Genomic DNA, 18,313 nt, shown 5'->3' with positions numbered 1-18,313 from the left:
TCAAGCTGTGTTAGGGGTTTTTTTTATCGCAGGCCGCTACAGTGAAAGCTCTGACGCTCATAGGAATTCTAGGAGCGTTAGAGCTTTTACCGCAGCTATCTGTGATTTTTTAAAAACCCTTATGCAGCTTGATAAAAGGGGGCCTTGTTTATTTATTTATTTACCAGTTATGTCAGCACACTGAATGCTTGAAGATTATTGATCTCTTTTTTTTTTTTTTTCCCCCAATTATCTTTATTAACAATTGCAAAGGGAACATACAACCAGGAGCAGAGTAAGCATAAAACAGATCAGCCAGAAAAACAGCATTTGAAAACTATAACAGCAAAAACAGTTTTTAAAACAGTTTGTTTCATTTTTAAGCTGTTGAAGGTCAGATGTCCAACACTGCTTAGTTCTCTCCTGCAGATATATCATCCTCTTTGGTCATTACGGTCTGAAGATACGATAGTAGGCATTCAGCATGCTTTATTAACTATGCAGGGAGCAATATTGTGAAATACATTGCCACTGAATATAAGGAGTGCTACTAGTTTGTCATTTTAGGAAAATGGTTAAAACTCTGCTTTTTCATAAATGTTTCTTGGGAGGTGGGTGAGTTCGGAATAATGTAAGAAAATACTTTGCTTTTTTTATAAATGTATCATGGTAAATGACTGAGTTAGAAAGAATTCTATTGTTTTGACATAGTTTATGGGATGGTTTGTTTTTATGTGTCGTTCGTGCTATTATTTTAATTATGCATGCTTGATTGTAACTCGCTCTGAACTGTTAGATGGTTACGAGAAATAAAATTTTTTTAAATAAATACATACATACATAGTTCATTCAGTTTGCTGCACTGAGAATGCTAAAGAAAAAGGACTAGAGTCCCTGGATGTCTAATTAATACCTGCAAATTCCACATTCAGTCACACAGTGCTCAGAATGTAAAAAGGATAGTGAGTAAGGAAAAAGGTTGATCACGGGACATAGATAACACAGGCTATCTAATTGAAAGCACAGAACAGATGTCTGACAAAAATGTAGGTGGCCCCGTTTGGTGACCGTCATTCCTTTTATGGTTTTTTTTTCTAGAAGCAGTTGTTTTTGTAATGTAAACTACATAACAGTCAAGTCGAGGAGCCATTTTGGTGCAAGCCACTAAGGGGCCGATGCACAGAACTCCAGCAACCCGGTGCAACTGCATCAACCCGGTGTGAGCAATTTTACTCTACCGTGTGCTCAACGCAAATGGCGTGCAAATTACATACATGCTGTTTGTGTTGCACGCCAGCAATAAAAGGGGGGAGGAACTGGGCCTGTGCTAAAGGGCTGAGCGGTAGAGTTCACAGATCTAGGACGATTCATCGCAGCCTTTTCAGTGTGCCAGTTTCAGCAAGATGAACTAGCCGCAACGAATCATCCAATATCAGTGTTGGGGGGGGGGAGCAATGCCCCAACCCACCCCAAAAATTATGTCCTCCCGCTCTCCTCTCTGTGATCCAGCACCTCACACAATGAAATGGCCAGCTGAATCATCCCATTCCAGAGTGCTCGGGCCTAGTAGAGTGCAGGGCCGGGATCACCGGAGCTCCAAAGAAGTAAGCAGCAAGGACAAAAAAAACCTCCTCCAGCCTTTTTTTGCTTCAGCAAGTTCTGGAAGTCTCTTTTATTTCTATGGCGATATGGGGCACAGCTCTTATGTGCAGGACTCACATGCATACAAAGCATGTACATGGCCACGCTTGCAAACTTTTAAAATTCAAGCAAACTACTCCTACCAGAGAACCTCTAGAACTGCCGAAATATTTTGCACACTAAGGTAGGCATTCTTCGCTGTGCATTACACAGAGTGCTCATTATAATACTAATGAGCTTCTTGTAATGCATTTGCATTGGATTCTCGATGGCTCCTGCAGTGATTGGAAAAAGCCACCAAGAACCTTTTTGTGCATCGAAGGCTAAACTAACTTGCAAGCTAGACTAGCTACAACCAGTCTTACATGCACAGTAAACGTTTGAGCATCTAACCCTAAGTAAACTCTGAACCTTGTTCCAGGTAACAAGTTGACCGCACCACATCACTGACTCCTATATGTTTGCACTTCCTCTAGGTCTTATTGAAGTGTGGATTATTCTGTTGGAACAGCTGGCAGCCGCCATATCCAACTGTCCTCGTCAGCACCAGCCTCCTACTCTGGAGTTACTCTTTGAATTGCTGAGGGAGGTCACCAAAGTACCTGGTAACTTAATGGCACAATTTAGTTTCTTTAATACAAATCGTCCTTTATGGATTACTTCTATTTTTACTTTTCCACTGGTAAGAGGATGTATTTATAAGAAGTTTTTACATCGTTTGATCTCTTTTCAGGTTGCTAGTTGGGACATTGAATTTCGTAAGATACTATTGTTGTCATTTTCATATTTGCAATTCAGAAAATTATTGAAGTCATCATTGTTTACCAAATTTATTGGTAATTGAAAATCTGGTAATATTATTTTATAACTAAAAAAGTTTGCTATTTTAACTACAAATTGTTTTCTGCAAATTTTGTAAGTCACTGTTTTTACAGTCTCTTCGTTTCTTTGTACACCGCGATGAACTGAAAGGTATTTGTGGTCTAGAAATGGAAAGGACTTTTCTTACCAAATAGAAAAATAATCATGGCCTAGTACTTGATCAAAATCCTGGAGAACTACCACCAGCTCATAACCATATTTGTGTGGAACATGCAAAGCTATTTATACCATTGTGCAAATTTAAAAACATATTCAGATTCCATGTAACATTCTCAGGCATAGTACAATGGAGAAAGCTGTATATAGGTCTCACTTGGGTAGAATGCTCTAGATTTACCTTTCATTCTTACCTATGTAACTGTCTTTGGTTTGTTACAGAGGTCTGTTTATGCATCTGCCCACTAGAGTGAAAAATGCATAAAATAGGGGCTGGCAATGTTTTTGGCAACAACAAGGCAGTATTAGGATGATTTTTAGTGTATGCTATGTATGTAACACCCAATTCAGCATCCTAGTGTCACAAGAGAATGAGTTGACAGGTATATGCTAGGGCAGTGGTAGGCAAACACATTAGTCAAAAGAGCCAAAATCAGCAGTACAACGATTAAGATTTTTTTTGAGAGGCATATCCCGTGCCCGTTTGTGCTACGACGGCTACGTCAACCCGACTGACACCCTGCTCACTGTCAAAATCGATTCGTGGCAGAGCCTAGAGAATGACACGGGGAAAAAATTTGCCTCTGTCCCCGTGAGCTCGGTCCCCATCCCCGCAAACCACCTGATTCCATCCACACAAGCCTCAAATAGTTAAAACTATTGGTGGTTTGCGGGGATGGGGACCGAGCTCACAGAGACGGAGGCAAATTTTAATATTATATAATATTAAAGTTTAAAAAGAAACAATATTCTGTACAATTGTCAATTTATAAATCAGCGTCTTCTCCCCACTCTCTCTTCCCCATTTCCCTTCAGCGTCTTCAGCCCACTCACTCACCACTTCCCTTCAGTGCACGCACATAAAAACAAGCAAGCAATTTTATATCATTTTCATTCTATTCATTCATTGAAATTAAAGTCTAAATAATGCCAGTCACATAACAAAACATGATTTTACAAAAATAATTCCCTGCACAGTCAAGCCTGCAAGGATTACTAGATGTCTTTAAGCAGCTCCCCTCCCTCACCCTTACTTTCGTGGCCAAGTCAAAATGATCTACTAACAATAACATTTTTAAAAACACAAAGCACACTGTACGCAGAGAAAATGTTAATTATCATTTATATTCCGCGGGTTTTCAAAGAGGTCAAGACAGATGACTTTATGCAATATCACCTCTATAACAACTATACAAAAATAGACCAATATCTCCTTTTTACTAAACCGCGATAACGTTTTTTAGCGCAGGGAGCTGCGCTGAATGTCCTGCGCTACTTTCAATGCTTATAGGCTCTCTGCGTTAAAAACCGCTGTTACAGTTTAGTAAAAAGGGGGTCATAGTGCAAAATATAAACAGCAGATATAAATTCTCAAAATGGACACATTTCAATCACTAAATTGAAAATAAAATCATTTTTCCTACCTTTGTTTGGTAATTTCATCAGTCTCTGGTTGCACTTTATTCTTCTGACTATGCATCCAATATTTCTTCCCTTCTTTCAGCCTTCTGTATGCTTCCTCTCCTCCAGACCTCATTCCCTCCCCCAACTTTTTCTTTCTTTCACCCAGCCCCCTTCTTTCTTTCTCTATTCATACCCCCTTTCTTTCTTTATGTCTGTCTTTCTCGCTCTCTTTCCATGCCCCATTTCTTTCTTTCTTTGTTTCTCCATGCCCCCTCTCTTTCTTTCTGTCTTTCTCTCTCCGTGCCCCATTTCTTTCTTTCTTTTTTTTGTTTCTCCATGCCTCTTTTCTGTCTGTCTCCAGTCTCCTTTCTTTCTCCCTGCCCTCCCTCAAGCCACCGCCATTGGGGAACATGCTGCCACTGCTGCCAGAGGATAGGCTGCCACTGCCGCTGTAAGTTTAATAAAATGTAAGGATGGTCGCACCCCCACAATGTTAGGTTGGAGGGGTTATGTTTGACACGGCCTTACAATCCGCGGTCCCGAGTTCAATACCTTCACAGAAGTTTCATTAGGGATAGAATCAAATAAGAAGCACAGCCAGGGGTGATTATATAAAGAATATATTATAGAAATAGTCTTACAGAAAAGTAATATTTATAAGCATTACAATTAAGCAGAGAGCATTACACTTAAGCAGAGAGCATTACACTTAAGCAGAGAGCAAAGCAGTCTCACTGCCTTACAGAATCCAGAAGGAAGCATGAAGTTGCAGGTAGAGAGCTGCACGGGAACGGGGATGATGGGAATCCCGCGGGACCCGCGGGGATCCCGCGGGTTCCCCCTTTGGGTCACGGGGATCCCGTGGGGACGCCCCCTAGGGTCGCGGGGATCCCGTGGGGACGCCTCCGAGGGTCGCGGGGATCCCGTGGGGACGCCTCCGAGGGTCGCGGGGTTCCTGCGGGGTTGGATCGCAGCGGGGTTGGTCGAGCCGCGAGGGTAGTCTCCTTCTCCTTACCTGCCCTGTCGCAGCACACATCCGAACGGAAATCTTCCCGATGTCAGCGCTGACGTCGGAGGGAGGGCTTAAGCAAAGCCCTCCCTTCCTCCGACGTCAGCGCTGACATCAGGAAGACTTCCGGTCGGCTGTGTGCGGCAGGGCAGGTAGGAAGAAGGCAATGGCGTACGAAAGAGGGGGGAGGGGGCGGTCCGCCCCGGAGAATGTGCACAGCCGGTCAGGTCCCCCGATCGACCGACAACAGGCCCGGCCGACAAATCTCCCTGCCCTGTAGCCGCGAATCTAAATTACCTCTTACAGCAGCTTCACTACTCCAGCTGCTGTAAGAAGGTAATTTAGATTCGCGGCTACAGGACAGGGAGATTTGTCCGACCGGGCCTGTTCTGTTGTCGGTCGGGTGCAAAAGCGCCACAAAGGTGGAGGCAGGGAGGGAGGAAAGGTGGAGTGGAGAAGAAAAGATGCTTAAGGGGGGAGAAGGCCGCTGAAAGTACTGGGGAAGACAAAGGGGTGGAAAAGAACGCTGAAAGGACATGGGGTAAACGGGAGAAAGGGGGGGGGGAAGGACCCTGAAAGCACTGGGGAAGACAAAGGGGTGGAGAATGCCACTGAAAGGACATGGGGAAGACAGAGGGGGGAGAAGGCCGCTGAAAGGACATGGGGAAGGCAGAGAGGGGAGAAGGATGCTGCCTGACAGGACATGGGAAAGATGGTGGGGGAGAAGGACACTGAAAGGAAATGGGGAAGAGGGAATGGGAAGAAGACGCTGGCAGGGAAGAAGACAGAGGTGCCAGACTATGGGGGGAGTGGAGGGAAGAAGATGGGTGCCAGACCAATTTGGGAGGGGGGAGAAAGGGAGAGGCACAGTAACAGAGCAAATGGAAGACACAGAGAGAAGAGAGGCAGTGGATGGAAGGAATTGAATGAGAACATGAAGAAAGCAGAAACCAGGCAATAAAGGTAGGAAAAAAATTATTATTATTTTTTTTTTTTGCTTAAGGATAAAGTAGTATATTAGTTGTGTTGATAAAAATTTATAAACATTAGAGGCTCTGGTAGAAACCCGTTTACAAAGTATGTATTCTTCCCAATTAATATTTCCAAATTAATAAAGTCTTTTTGCTTATTTTTAAATGGGTTTCTACCAGAGCCTTTAATTCAGTAGCATAATTAAATGAAATAACTATTTCTGTAGTTTATAGGGACAGGCGGGGACGTAGGGGATTCCTCGCGGGGACGGGTGGGGACGGAGGGGATTCCTCGCGGGGACGGGTGGGGACGGAGGGATTCCTCGCGGGGACGGGTGGGAGTCCTCACGGGGACGGGTGGGGACGGGTGGGACTTTGGCGGGGACGGGTGGGGACGGGTGGGATTTCTGTCCCCGCGCAACTCTCTAGTTGCAGGGAAAGGCAGAGAGAAAGAGAAAAGGGGGATGGTCTAAGCTTTGTGTTCCATAGATAAAGGGAAGGATAGACAGAGAGAGGGAGAGCCAGAGTGCCAAGCCAAGAGCCAAGAGATAGCTAGATAGAAAGAGAGAGAGAGGGCCAAGACCCCTCTCCTGATAGCTTGATAGAAGAAGAGAGAGATTGATAGCTCCATAGAAAAAGAGAGATAGCTTGTTAGAGCAGAGAGCAGGCTTTTATACCTTGGAATCTTATTCTGACTAGAGAAAATATTGTATCTCCCAGTATCTTTCTGTTTAGAACTTGCAAACTGTTTGAGATAATGGTCAATTTAATTGACAAAGGAGAGTGTGACATCTGCAAGCATGGTGATGGGATTAAGTCTCTGGCTTGATCTGTGAACCATTGTCCTAAGCACCCTCTTAATCAGACATTAACACCTTTTAGCTAGTCATGATTCAATCAGAGAAACTTAAAACAGTTTCCCTGCACTAAGGGTCTATCTGCCTTCCCATGCCAGAGCCAGATTGATATAATCTCCCATAGGCCTCTAGGCTGACAGCCGCCATCGAGAAACAGGCCACCGCCGGGTTCTGATCTCTTCCTGCTTCCCTTCCCCGCAGGGCCGACCAACTCTCATCACCCAACTTCATTTCTAATGTCAGAGAGGAAGTTCCGGGCCAGCCAGGCAGCGATTGGCTGGCCCAGAACGTCCTTTCCAACATCAGAATTGACGTCTGGTGGCGAGAGTTGGTCGGCCCCACGGGGAAGGGAAGCAGGGAGAGCTCAGAACTCGGTGCCGACCTGTTCCCTGATCGCGTCAGTGGCAGCCTACTCCCTGGTGGTGGCGGCAGCCTGTTCCCCAATGGCGGTGGCTTGGGGGAGGGCAGTGAGAAGGGAAGGGAAGCAGGTTGGACACCCCTGCTCTAGACGAGCCGCGAGCTGCACTCAAGTGGCTAAAGAGCTGTTTGCTGATTACCCTAGCACAGTTTGTGCTAGGGTAATCTGTCAAACCAATTACAGCAGTCTCCTTTCCCTGCTCCCAGCTTGGCGTGCATCACTGGTGCTGAATTGGTTGTCACATACATTAGGTACACTAAAACACTTGTGCTATACGCTTTCTTTCCTAGTAACAGGCCTGGTGAGAGAAGCAGTCCAGCATGATGTTACACTGTACAGTAGTGCTGCCCGATTCAAATTGATTCACCAATTCACTTCGGGTGAATTGATTCAAATCAATTTAAAACCCAAAAAAATTGGCCTCCTGATTCGGTGACTGACCCTCCCCCGTCGCCCCCTAAAGCAGGAGCAGTAGCGCTGCCTCTTGCTGGCCGGCCGCTGCCACTCCTGCTTTAGAGGGCAAGGGGGGAGGGTCAGTTGGGAAGTGCTGGTGTCCAGCTTCCCCCCCTGGCCTCCAGCGCATCCATTTACCTAATTTCAGCAGCGGAGCAGCCTGCAGAGAAGATCGCCGGTGCTAGCGATTTTTGCAAGCTGCCATAGGCCTTTGGAGTTGTCTTCCCTCTGTCGCAGTCCTGCCCCTCCTCTGACATCAGAGGCAGGATCGTGGCAGAAGAAACAGCTCTGAAGGCCTATGGCAGCTTGCAAAGATTGCTAGCAACGGCGATCCTCTCTGCAGGCTGCTCCGCTGCTGAAATTAAGTAAATGGATGCGCGGTAGTCAGGGGGAACACGCAGGCCTTCCGGGGGGTGTGCAGTCCTTCAGTGGTGGTGGTACAGGCCTTCAGGAGGGACAGGCAGGCCTTCAGGGGTGGGGTGCAGGCCTTTAAGGGGGGGACAGGCCTTCAGGGTTTGTGGCACAGGCTTTCAAGGGTGGTGATGGCCTTCGGGGTGGGGTGCAGGCCTTCAGGGTGGGGACAGACCTTCAGGGGAGGGGTGCCCTGGTGTACATGGAGGGAGGAAGGGAGGGAAGGGGTGGGTTCAAAGAGACGTGCATACGCTGGCCTTTGGGGGAAGAAATAATGGATCTAAAAACAGAGAAGAGGGAGAGAGATGGTGGACAACGGGATTTAGGAAGGGAAGGAGCAGAAAGGGAGAGAAGTTGGACACAAGGGATGGTGTGGAGGGGGCTAGAGATACTGGATCGGAGGGTAGTTGGGAAAAGAAAGGTAGAGACGGTGGACCCTGGGGTGGTGGGAAAGGAGGGAGAGATGCTGGATGAAAGGGTAGTTGAGAAAAGGTGGATCTGTGGATGGAGATGAAAAAAGGAAAGATGCCAGACCTCCGGGGGAGGGAAGGGAAACGGAAGGGGAGGACAGAGATGAACAGTGGATGGTTAGCACAGAGAAAGAAGAAAGAAGGAGACCCTGGTATGCAAGTTATCAGAAGACATCCAGAGCCTGGGACCAACAAGATTTAAATAATGACCAGACAACAAAAGGTAGAAAAACTAATGTTATTTTCTGTTTTGTGATTACAATATGTCAGATTTGAAACGTGTATCCTGCCAGAGTTGGTGTTAGACCACAAACAAGAGCTAGGATTTAACAGAGAGAGGAAAAGTCTTTTTTGTTTTGTTTACACCACAGCGCCAGTGTGGTTAGGAGAAGGCAAAGGGGGTGAAGAGACTATAAAATGAATCCACCAGGATGTTTGTAAAAAAAACACCCAATTGGGAATGAAAATCGAATTGAAAAATCAATTCAATAGTCTGAATCAAATCAAATTTTTTTTTCCTGAATCGGGCAGCACAACTGTACAGGTTATCCTGGGGCTGCAGACCTAGGCAGAGAATAGGTCACAATCAGATGGAAAGACCAGGTCATTAGGCATTTTTTAGAAAAGGAAAAATCTGTGGTTTCAATACTATAAAGGACAGATAATGTCTCCTGGCTATTCTCTGATCTTTAATTTACTTCCCTGCGATGTCAAGAATAGCCTTACTTCCCATTGTCCCAAAGGTTCCCTAGCCATACTGCATAATTATGATTTTGATGCTGCACTACAGATATGCTGTTTGCAGGTGGGAGGACGGGCATTCAGTAAGACTGCCTATGGCTTATATTGCCAAATAGAGAATGACATGGGGAAAAACTTTGTCCCCCATCTCTGCCCCGTCCCCGCGAGCTCGTCCCTGTCCCCGTGAGCTCGCTCTCTGTCCAGTCCCCGCAAGCTCGGTCCCTGCCCTTCCCCGCAGACCATCTGATCCCATCCATACAAGCCTCGAATTGTTTTATACTGAACTTATTTTATTAAAGTATAAAAAGAAACAATATTCTGTACAATTGTCATTTTATAAATCTGGCTGCTGAACTGGAGAAGGAAATGTTCAGCTGGCAGGGCTTTGTTTATAAATGTTTATCAACACAACTAATATACTACTTTATCCTAAAGCAAAAAAAGAAAATAAATATAATTTTTTTTTCTACCTTTTGCTGTCTGGTTTCTGCTTTCCTCATCTCATTCATTTCCTTCCATCCACTGTCTGCCTTCTCTGTCTCTTCCATATTCTCTGTTACTGTGCCTCTCCCTTCCATCTCTCCCTCCACCCCCACCCCCAATTTGTCTGGCACTCATCTTCCTCCCTCTGCTCACCCCCCATAGTCTGGAATCTCTCTCTTCCCATTTCCCTTCAGCGTCTGTTCCTCTCCACCCCATCTTCCCTCCTCTCCCTTCCCCATTTCCCTTCAGCGTCTGTTCCTCTCCACCCCATCTTCCCTCCTTCTCTCCCTTCCCCATTTCCCTTCAGCGTCTGTTCCTCTCCACCCCATGTTCCCTCCCTCTCCCTTCCCCATTTCCCTTCAGCGTTTGTTCCTCTCCATCCCACCTTTCCTCCCTTTCTCCCTCTCTGCCCCATAGCTTCGTGGCGGGTGATTTCTAAATTTCCTTCCTATGAGCAGCCAGAACGTTGAAGTTGCATGTAGGTGCAGGCAAGGTCGTCTCTGATGCAACTTCCGGTTGCATCAGAGATGATCTTTACGGCAGCTGCACGCAACTTCAATGCTCCAACTGCTCGTAAGAAGGAAATTTAGCAATCGCCCGCCATGAAGGGAAGGGGAAGGGAGGGAGAAAGGGAGATGCTTGGACGGGGCGACAGCGGCGATCAAGCGGCAGCAACGGCGGCGATCGTTAGTAAGGAGGGAGGGAGATGCTTGGACGGGGCAACGGCAATCGTTAGTAAGGAGGGAGGGAGCACGATCGGTGACCGCACCTATTCCCTCCCTTAACTGTAGAGACAAGGACATTCCCCAACATTCCCTTGGGTTAGAAAGCATAAAGCATTAACCAAGGCCTGGATGCACTAAAATCGTTGCTAAAATTTGGTGGGTCCCTGTGGGTCCAACAAATTGTCCAATTTTAAAACTGCATTTGATGTTCAACCAACTTTGCATGCAAATTAATTTCATGGAGGTCAGTCTTAATCCCACCCCATCCAGTTATTGGAAAAGTGACTTTCAAACATGCGCAGAGCCAGCAGGGGAAGTTCAAACAGCTGATTGTCAGGGAAGCCCTGAAGTAGCCTCCTGCCGCTCAGCTATTCGGGGCAGGAAGACTTTTTTTTTTCTTTTAAATGCACACAGATGATGTGCATGTGTTTCACACATTCAATACTTGTCCCCATAAAAAAAAGTCCTGATGGCCATCCCTCCCACAAAAAAAAGAAAGGCAGATGGGATGCCCACTCCCTCCTGTCTGGACCACCCCCACAACCCTGATTGCCCAAAACCTGGATCCCCCCACACCCCTCCTTCTGACCTCTTCCATCACCCATCAACAAGTTTCAAAGAGAAGGCCCCAAAAACGGGGAATGAAAATTAGCAGCCTCTGCGGGGACGGGGACAAGGCCATCACCGCCCCGTGGAGCGGTGAATGGTCTTGTCATCGCAGTGAGGCATAAAGGATCGTGCGGTTCCCGCAGCCCCCACCCGCCCACCCACACGCCGGCTCGATCGATTAACCAGCTTCCTCTCTCCACCTCACCTTAGTTTGCCGGCTTTCTTTTTCGGCGACCGGAACGCTTTCAAAAGAGCCGCGCATGCGCAGCTGCTCAGTATTCAATCTTCTGCTCTGACCCAACCGGAAACAGGAAGTTGCAGCAGAGCAGAAGATTGAACTTTGAGCAGCCGCGCATGCGCGGCTCTTTGAAAGCGTGCCGGTTGCCAAAAAAGAAAACCGGCAAACTAAGGAGAGCTGGAGAGCAGTAGCGTACCAAGAGGGGGGCGGGAGGGGCGAAAAAGGTAATGGTGCCAGGCCTTGGAGCACCGAGGCAGACCGCTTCTCCCCCCTCCCAGCCGAACCCCCGCTGACCCTCCTATCTCTCCCCCCCAAGTGAACCTTTCCGACCCTCCCAGCGAAAGCAGCAAACCTCCCTCCAGTAGCGTCGGCTTTCTCCTCCCTCTGCTGCATCACTGATGACGTCATCAGTGACGCGGCAGAGGGAGGAGAAAGCCGCGAAGGAGGTTTGCTGCTCTCGCTGGGAGGGTCGGAAAGGTTCACGGAGGGGGGAGATAGGAGGGTCAGCGGGGGTTCGGCTGGGAGGGGGGAGAAGCGGTCTGCCTCGTGCTCCATTACCTTCTTCGGGCAGCAGCAGCGTTTACAATTCGCTGCTGTTGCCGGCTTCAGGCCTTGTTCTCTGCCGGGTCCTGCCTACTTCCTGTTTTCATGAAGACAGGACCCGACAGAGAGGAAGGCCTGAAGCGGGCAACAGCAGTGAATTGTGAATGCTGCTGCTGCCCGATGAAGTTCAGGACATCAGGACATCGGGGAAGGAGCAGGGAGAAATCGGCTGCTGGCTTGGGGGTGAGGGTAGGGAAAGAATCGTGGAAGTGGAGAAATTGGCACGATGGCTTTGTGGGGGCTAGGGGGAGAGAAAGAAAGGAAAAAATAAAGAGGGGGGGCAGGGGGAAAGAGAAAGAAAGGCAGAAATAAAGAGGGGTTAGGGGGAGAGAGAAAGAAAGGCAGAAATAAAGAGGAGGTCAAGAGGGAGAGAAAGAAAGGCAGAAAGAAAGAAGAGGGCCAGGGGGAGAGAGAAAGAGGGAGGCCAGGGGAAGAGAGAAATAAAGGCAGAAATAAAGAGGGGGGCCAGAGGGAGAGAGAAAGAAAGGCAGAAATAAAGAGGGGGTCAAGGGGGAGAGAAAGAAAGGTAGATAGAAAGAGGAGGGCCAGGGGGAGAGAGAAATAAAGAGGGAGACCAGGGGGAGAGAGAAAGAAAGGCAGAAATAAAGAGGGGGGCCAGGGGGAGAGAGAAAGAAAGGCAGAAATAAAGAGGGGAGCCAGGGGGAGAGAGAAAGAAAGAGGGGGGGCAGGAGAAGAAAGAAGAAGGACCAGAGACTCATGAAATCACCAGACAAAAAGGTAGGAAAAATGATTTTATTTTCAACTTAGTGATCAAAATGTGTCCGTTTTGAGAATTTGTATCTGCTGTCTATATTTTGCACTATGGCCCCCTTTTACTAAAACGCAATAGCGGTTTTTAGCGCAGGGAGCCTATGAGCATCGAGAGCAGCGTGGGGCTTTCAGCGCAGCTCCCTGCGCTAAAAACCGCTATCGCAGTTTAGTAAAAAGGGAGGGGGAATATTTGTCTATTTTTGTATAGTTGTTACTGAGGTGACATTGCATAAAGTCATCTGCCTTGACCTCTTTGAAAACCCGCGGAATATAAATGATAATTAACATTTTCTCTGCGTACAGCGTGCTTTGTGTTTTTAAAATTTTATTGTTGGTAGATCATTTTGACTTGGCCACAAAGGTAAGGGGGAGGGAGGGAGGGGAGCTGCTGAAAGACATCTAGTAATCCTTGCAGGCTTGACTGTGCAGGGAATTATTTTTGTAAAATCATGTTTTGTTATGTGACTGGCATTATCTAGACTTTAATTTCTATGAATGAATAGAATGAAAATGATATAAAATTACTTGCTTGCGGGGACCGCGTGTTCTGGCTCACACAAGGAAGGAGGGGATGAAAGGGAAAAAGTTTCTCTTCCTTGGAAATAGATTCTGAAGTGACCTCATCAAAGAAGACCAGCACCAAATGTACAAGAAATCCCTTAAACAATGTCAAAAGAGCCCAAAATAGAAAACTGCTACTGCCTTGAGACTCCATTATTGAAGGAATTAACTTGAAATCACAGAAGAGACAGGAAAAGGTTAAATGCCTCATGGAATCCTCAGGTACAAAACACAAACCAAATTGTGAATGAAATCAAAGCAGACAGTAAGAATTATAAAATTGATGTCATTATCCATCTGGAAAAAAAACCGTACTAGAAATAATGCCTCAGCAATACAATTTTCAGAAGTTCTATTTGCTCATGGTAAGGGAGAAGAGAGACTGCTAGTGATGGTGGGGGGACTGATAGAAGATATGAAAGAAGGGTGGTAGAAAGGAACAGATGGTAAATGAGGGAGGGAAGGATGGTGGTGGAAAGGAATAGAAGAGACATTGAAAGAGGGTAGAGAGGAACAGACCCTGAAAGGAAATGTGGAAGTCAGAGTGGGGAGAAGACGCTGGAAGGGAAGAAGACAGATGCCAGACTATGGGGGAGCGGAGGGAAGAAGATGGGTGCTAGACGGGGACGGTGACGGGGCGATGAATGGGATGGCAGTGGCGGTGACGGGGCGGTGAAAGGGATGACGGTGACGGGGCGGTGAAAGGAACGGCGGTGACGGGGCGGTGCAAAGGATGGTGGGCTGGGGACGGTGCAGTGACAGGGACAGATTTTTTCCCCGTGTCATTCTCTATTACTAAGAGCCAGCCCAGCAATAAGAGTAATGGCTTGGGGGTGGAGTACCATTTAAATGTTCTTGTGTCTATCTACAGTATATCAGCCCTGAGTTTGCCTCTGACCAGAAGGTGAGAGAAAGAAGAGCCACTTTAATTGGAACAGCTTCCAAATCACAGTGTTTCAGTGTCTCTGTTCTGCATCTGCCAAACTAAACTCTCCCTCAAAAATACATTAGACCATTTTTGAGGGGACATTATTTCTCTGCAACCCTGAGTCCAGTTTGTCCCATGTTTATGCTCAATATGTCTTTTTCTCTACTCCTTCCCCTGTCTCTTCTTACCTCCATGCAAAAGCCAAATTTGGCTCTGCTTCATTTGGTTTTGACCCTTGACAGACATCTTTGACCCTTGATATATCATTTCTTTCCAACATTACAATGGGTTGGAAAAAATACAACATTTTGTAAACGTAATTGAGCATAACCAGAAATTCATAAAATCTTTGAAATGATGACATGGAAAGCGTAAAAATGAGAGAATGCTGACGTAATCCTATCCACAGCTGGTGCACATCAGAACTTAAGTTTACAAAGGTGTGTTAAGAGCCTCATTATCAAGGCAGATCCTTCTCTGATTGGCATAAAAATGCTAAACATCAGAAATTCCTTCCAATTACATTCTGTTTATGTGACTGTTAAAGCTAGTCTGCAGATTTGCATGGCTTGGTGCTGTTGATGTTTTGTCAGAGTTTGTTATATAGTGCTGGAGGTGGTTGGGGAGTGTTTCACTGTCAGCATTCCTTCCCTTTAGGTCCCGGGTTTGCCATCTATGCTGTTGTGCAGCTTCTCTTGCCCGTGATGTCCCTTTGGCTCCAGCGTAGTCGTGGAGATCACTCCTATTGGGATGTTGCATCTGCTAATTTCAAGCATGCCATTGGCTTGTCCTGTGAATTAGTTGTCGAACATATTCAAAGCTTTATTCACTCGGGTAAGAGTCATTTGGAAATGTTTTAATAAATTACCTTCTTGGAGAATTGGTTATACAGTTTGTACAGTTTAACACAGAAGCATAAAATATGATGGCGAGAACTGACGGCAGCCATTCAGGGAGCGGCACGCAGCCAGGCTGGAGCTCGAAAAGCTTGCTCCTGCCTTGTGTGCCGCTGGCTATGAAATCTGAGGCAGCCGTCCAGTGAGGGAGGGGCTCAGAGCGGGGCAGGAACACGGAAAACTCGCTTCTGCCAATACACCGCTGGACCACCAGGATTTAAAAAGGCAAAAAAAGGTACTTTACATACTATAAGTTTCCCTGGTTATTAGTTGGGCGCAGCGTCTGTCTAAAAGACGCTAGGGAGAACACTGCACATCACGGTCTGTGATGCAATATTCGCTACATTTCCACCCACTTTTTTTTTTTTTGGGGTGGGGGAAATGCATCTTATGGAGCAAAAAAATATGATAAGCATGTTTCTGGCTTGGAGCACTTTAGCATAGATCTGACATGGGTTTTCTTTTGAATACAAAGATGTTATCTACAGATTTATCACCAACATTCAGAGCAAAATTTTCCTTGTTGGTTTGCTCTGTTCATTGCTATGGGTACAAAGTAGCATTGGCATATATTTAAAACGTAATGTTTGCATAGAATTTACAGTGTAGTCTACATCTGTTATGTTCCTCTGCCATCCTAAATATGCCCTCAGGATCATGTCCTCTTATTACCTGAACCTATGATAGCCAAAGTCACTGAATTAGATTTTCAACAATGACCTCAGCGTTTCTCTTTTACAGATCAGGCACAGGGAGGACAAGCCGTTTCTTTATATGTAGAAATAGGTGTTTATAAAATTATCTGTTTGATATGTGCATATGTAGGGTAATTGTGTAAGGAGCTGTCCAGTTGTAATTGACAAAAAGGCATGTAAAAAGCAGAATTGTAGTCACACAACTGCATAGAAACATGATGGCAGATGAAGGCCAAATGACGCATCTAGTCTGCCCATCCACAGCATCCACTATCTTCTCCTCTCCCTGAAGTGCCACATGCCTGTCCCACGCTTTCTTGAATTCAGACACAGTCTTTATCTCTACCACTCTTACCAGGAGACTTCCATGCATCTACCACCCTTTTTGTAAAAACGCATTTCCTTAGATTACTCCTGAGTCTGTCATCTCTTAACTTCATCCTATGCACTCTCATTTTGGAGCTTCCTTTCAAATGAAAGAGACTTGCCTCATGCGCATTTATGCCATGTAGGTATTTAAACATCTCTTATATCTCCCCAGTCCCACCTTTCCTCCAAAGTATACATATTGAGATCTTTGTGTGTCCCCATAATTCTTATGATAAAGACCACTGACCATTTTAGTAGCCTTCCTGTGGACTGACTCCATTCTACTTATATCTTTTTAAAGATGCGGTCTTCAGAATTGTACACAATATTCCAAATGAGGTCTCACTAAGGTCTCATACAGGAGCATCAATATCTCCTTTTCCTACTGGCCATTCCTCTCCCTATGCATCCTAGCATCCTTCTAATTTTCACTGTTGGCCACCTTAAGATCATCACATACTAACACACCCAAGTTCTACTCATCTTTCATTCACAGAAGTTCTTCACTCCCTAAACTGTACCATTCCCTCTGGTTTTTGCAGCCCAAGTACATGAACTTGCATTTCTTAGCTGCCAAATTTCAGACCATTCTTCAAGCTTCGCTAGGTCATTCCTCATTTAATTCACACCATCAGGAGTGTCTGCCCTTTTGCAGATTTTAGTATCATCTGCAAAGAGGCAAATCTTACCCAACAGTCCTTCAGCAATATCACTTACAAAAATGTTTAAAAGGCCAGGCCCAATAACCAAACCTTGAGGCACACCACTGGTAACATCCCTTTCCTCAGAATGATCTCCATTGACCACTACCCTCTGTCACCTTCCACTCAACCAATTCCTGATCCAGTCTGTCATTTGGGGGGGCCATACTGAGGGCACTCAGTTTAATTATTAAAAGTCTTTGTAAAACCCTGTCAGAGGTTTTGTTAAAATCTAAATATACCACATCTAGCACACTTCCTCTATCCAATTCTCTGGTCCTCCAATAGAAGAAATTGATCAGTTTTGTCTGACAAGACCTACTTCTAGTGAATCCATGTTGCCTCGGATCCTGTAATTAAATGTTTCTCAACTCGGTCCTGGATTACCCCCTTGCCAGTCAGGTTTTCAGGATAGCCACAATGAATATGCATGAAAGAAAATTTGCATATAATGGGGGGGCAGTGTATGCAAATCAAGTTTATGCATATTCATTGTGGCTATCCTGAAAACTTGACTGGCAAGGGGGTACTTCAGGACCGAGTTGAGAAACACTGCTGTAATTCATTGAATGCTAGAAACATCACTATTCTCTGTTTTAAAAGTGTTTCCATTAATTTACTTATCACAGAAGTCAGATTTACTTGCCTTTAGTTTCCTACTTCTTTCTTATTTCCACTTTTGTGGCTAGGAAGGAGTGTTCTAGTGGTTAGAGCTAAGCCTCAGCACTCTGAGGTTGTAGGTTCAAGCCCAGCACTGCTCCTTGTGACCCTAGGCAAGAAGTCACTTAGTCCTCCTTTGCCCAAGGTACACTAGGTAGATTGTGAGCCTGCCAGGACAAATAGGTAAAAAAAATTGAGTATCTGAATGTAAAACTGCTTAGTCATCTGCTCTTCTCCAGTCTTTTGGTACCACACCCGAGTCTAGAGATGCATTGAAAGGTCAGTAAGCGGAGCTGCCAGAACTTCCCTAAGTTCCTTCAGTACCCTCGGATGTACACCATCCAGCTCCATCACTTTGTCCACCTTTAGTTTAGTTTAGAGAATGACACGGTGGCGGTTTACCCGCGGCTACTGCGTTTAGCCGCGGGTAACCCGCCAAAAACGGGGAATGAAAATTAGCAGCCTCTGCGGGGACGGGGACAAGGCCATCACCGCCCCGTGGAGCGGTGAATGGTCTTGTCACCGCAGTGAGGCATAAAGGATCGTGCGGTCCCCGCAGCCCCCACCCGCCCACCCGCTCGATCGTTTAACCAGCTTCCTCTCTCCACCTCACCTTAGTTTGCCGGCTTTCTTTTTCGGCGACCGGAACGCTTTCAAAAGAGCCGCGCACGTGCGGCTGCTC

General features: G+C 46.1%; 1 protein-coding gene across 2 annotated transcripts in view; it reads left to right on the top strand.

Moving 5' to 3' along the window:
- Positions 1-18,313, top strand: part of ARFGEF3 (ARFGEF family member 3) — a 216,440-nt gene that overhangs the window by 157,718 nt on the left and 40,409 nt on the right. For both annotated transcript variants that reach the window (XM_033938199.1, XM_033938198.1), the window contains 2 exons: positions 2,097-2,225; positions 14,968-15,144. In XM_033938199.1, coding sequence (XP_033794090.1) covers positions 2,097-2,225; positions 14,968-15,144 — 306 coding nt within the window. The remainder of the gene's footprint in view (positions 1-2,096; positions 2,226-14,967; positions 15,145-18,313) is intronic.

This window comes from Geotrypetes seraphini, chromosome 3, assembly GCF_902459505.1.
Source record: "Geotrypetes seraphini chromosome 3, aGeoSer1.1, whole genome shotgun sequence".
NCBI classification, from domain to species: Eukaryota; Metazoa; Chordata; class Amphibia; order Gymnophiona; family Dermophiidae; genus Geotrypetes; species Geotrypetes seraphini.
This window is presented reverse-complemented; position numbering and strand designations above follow the sequence as displayed.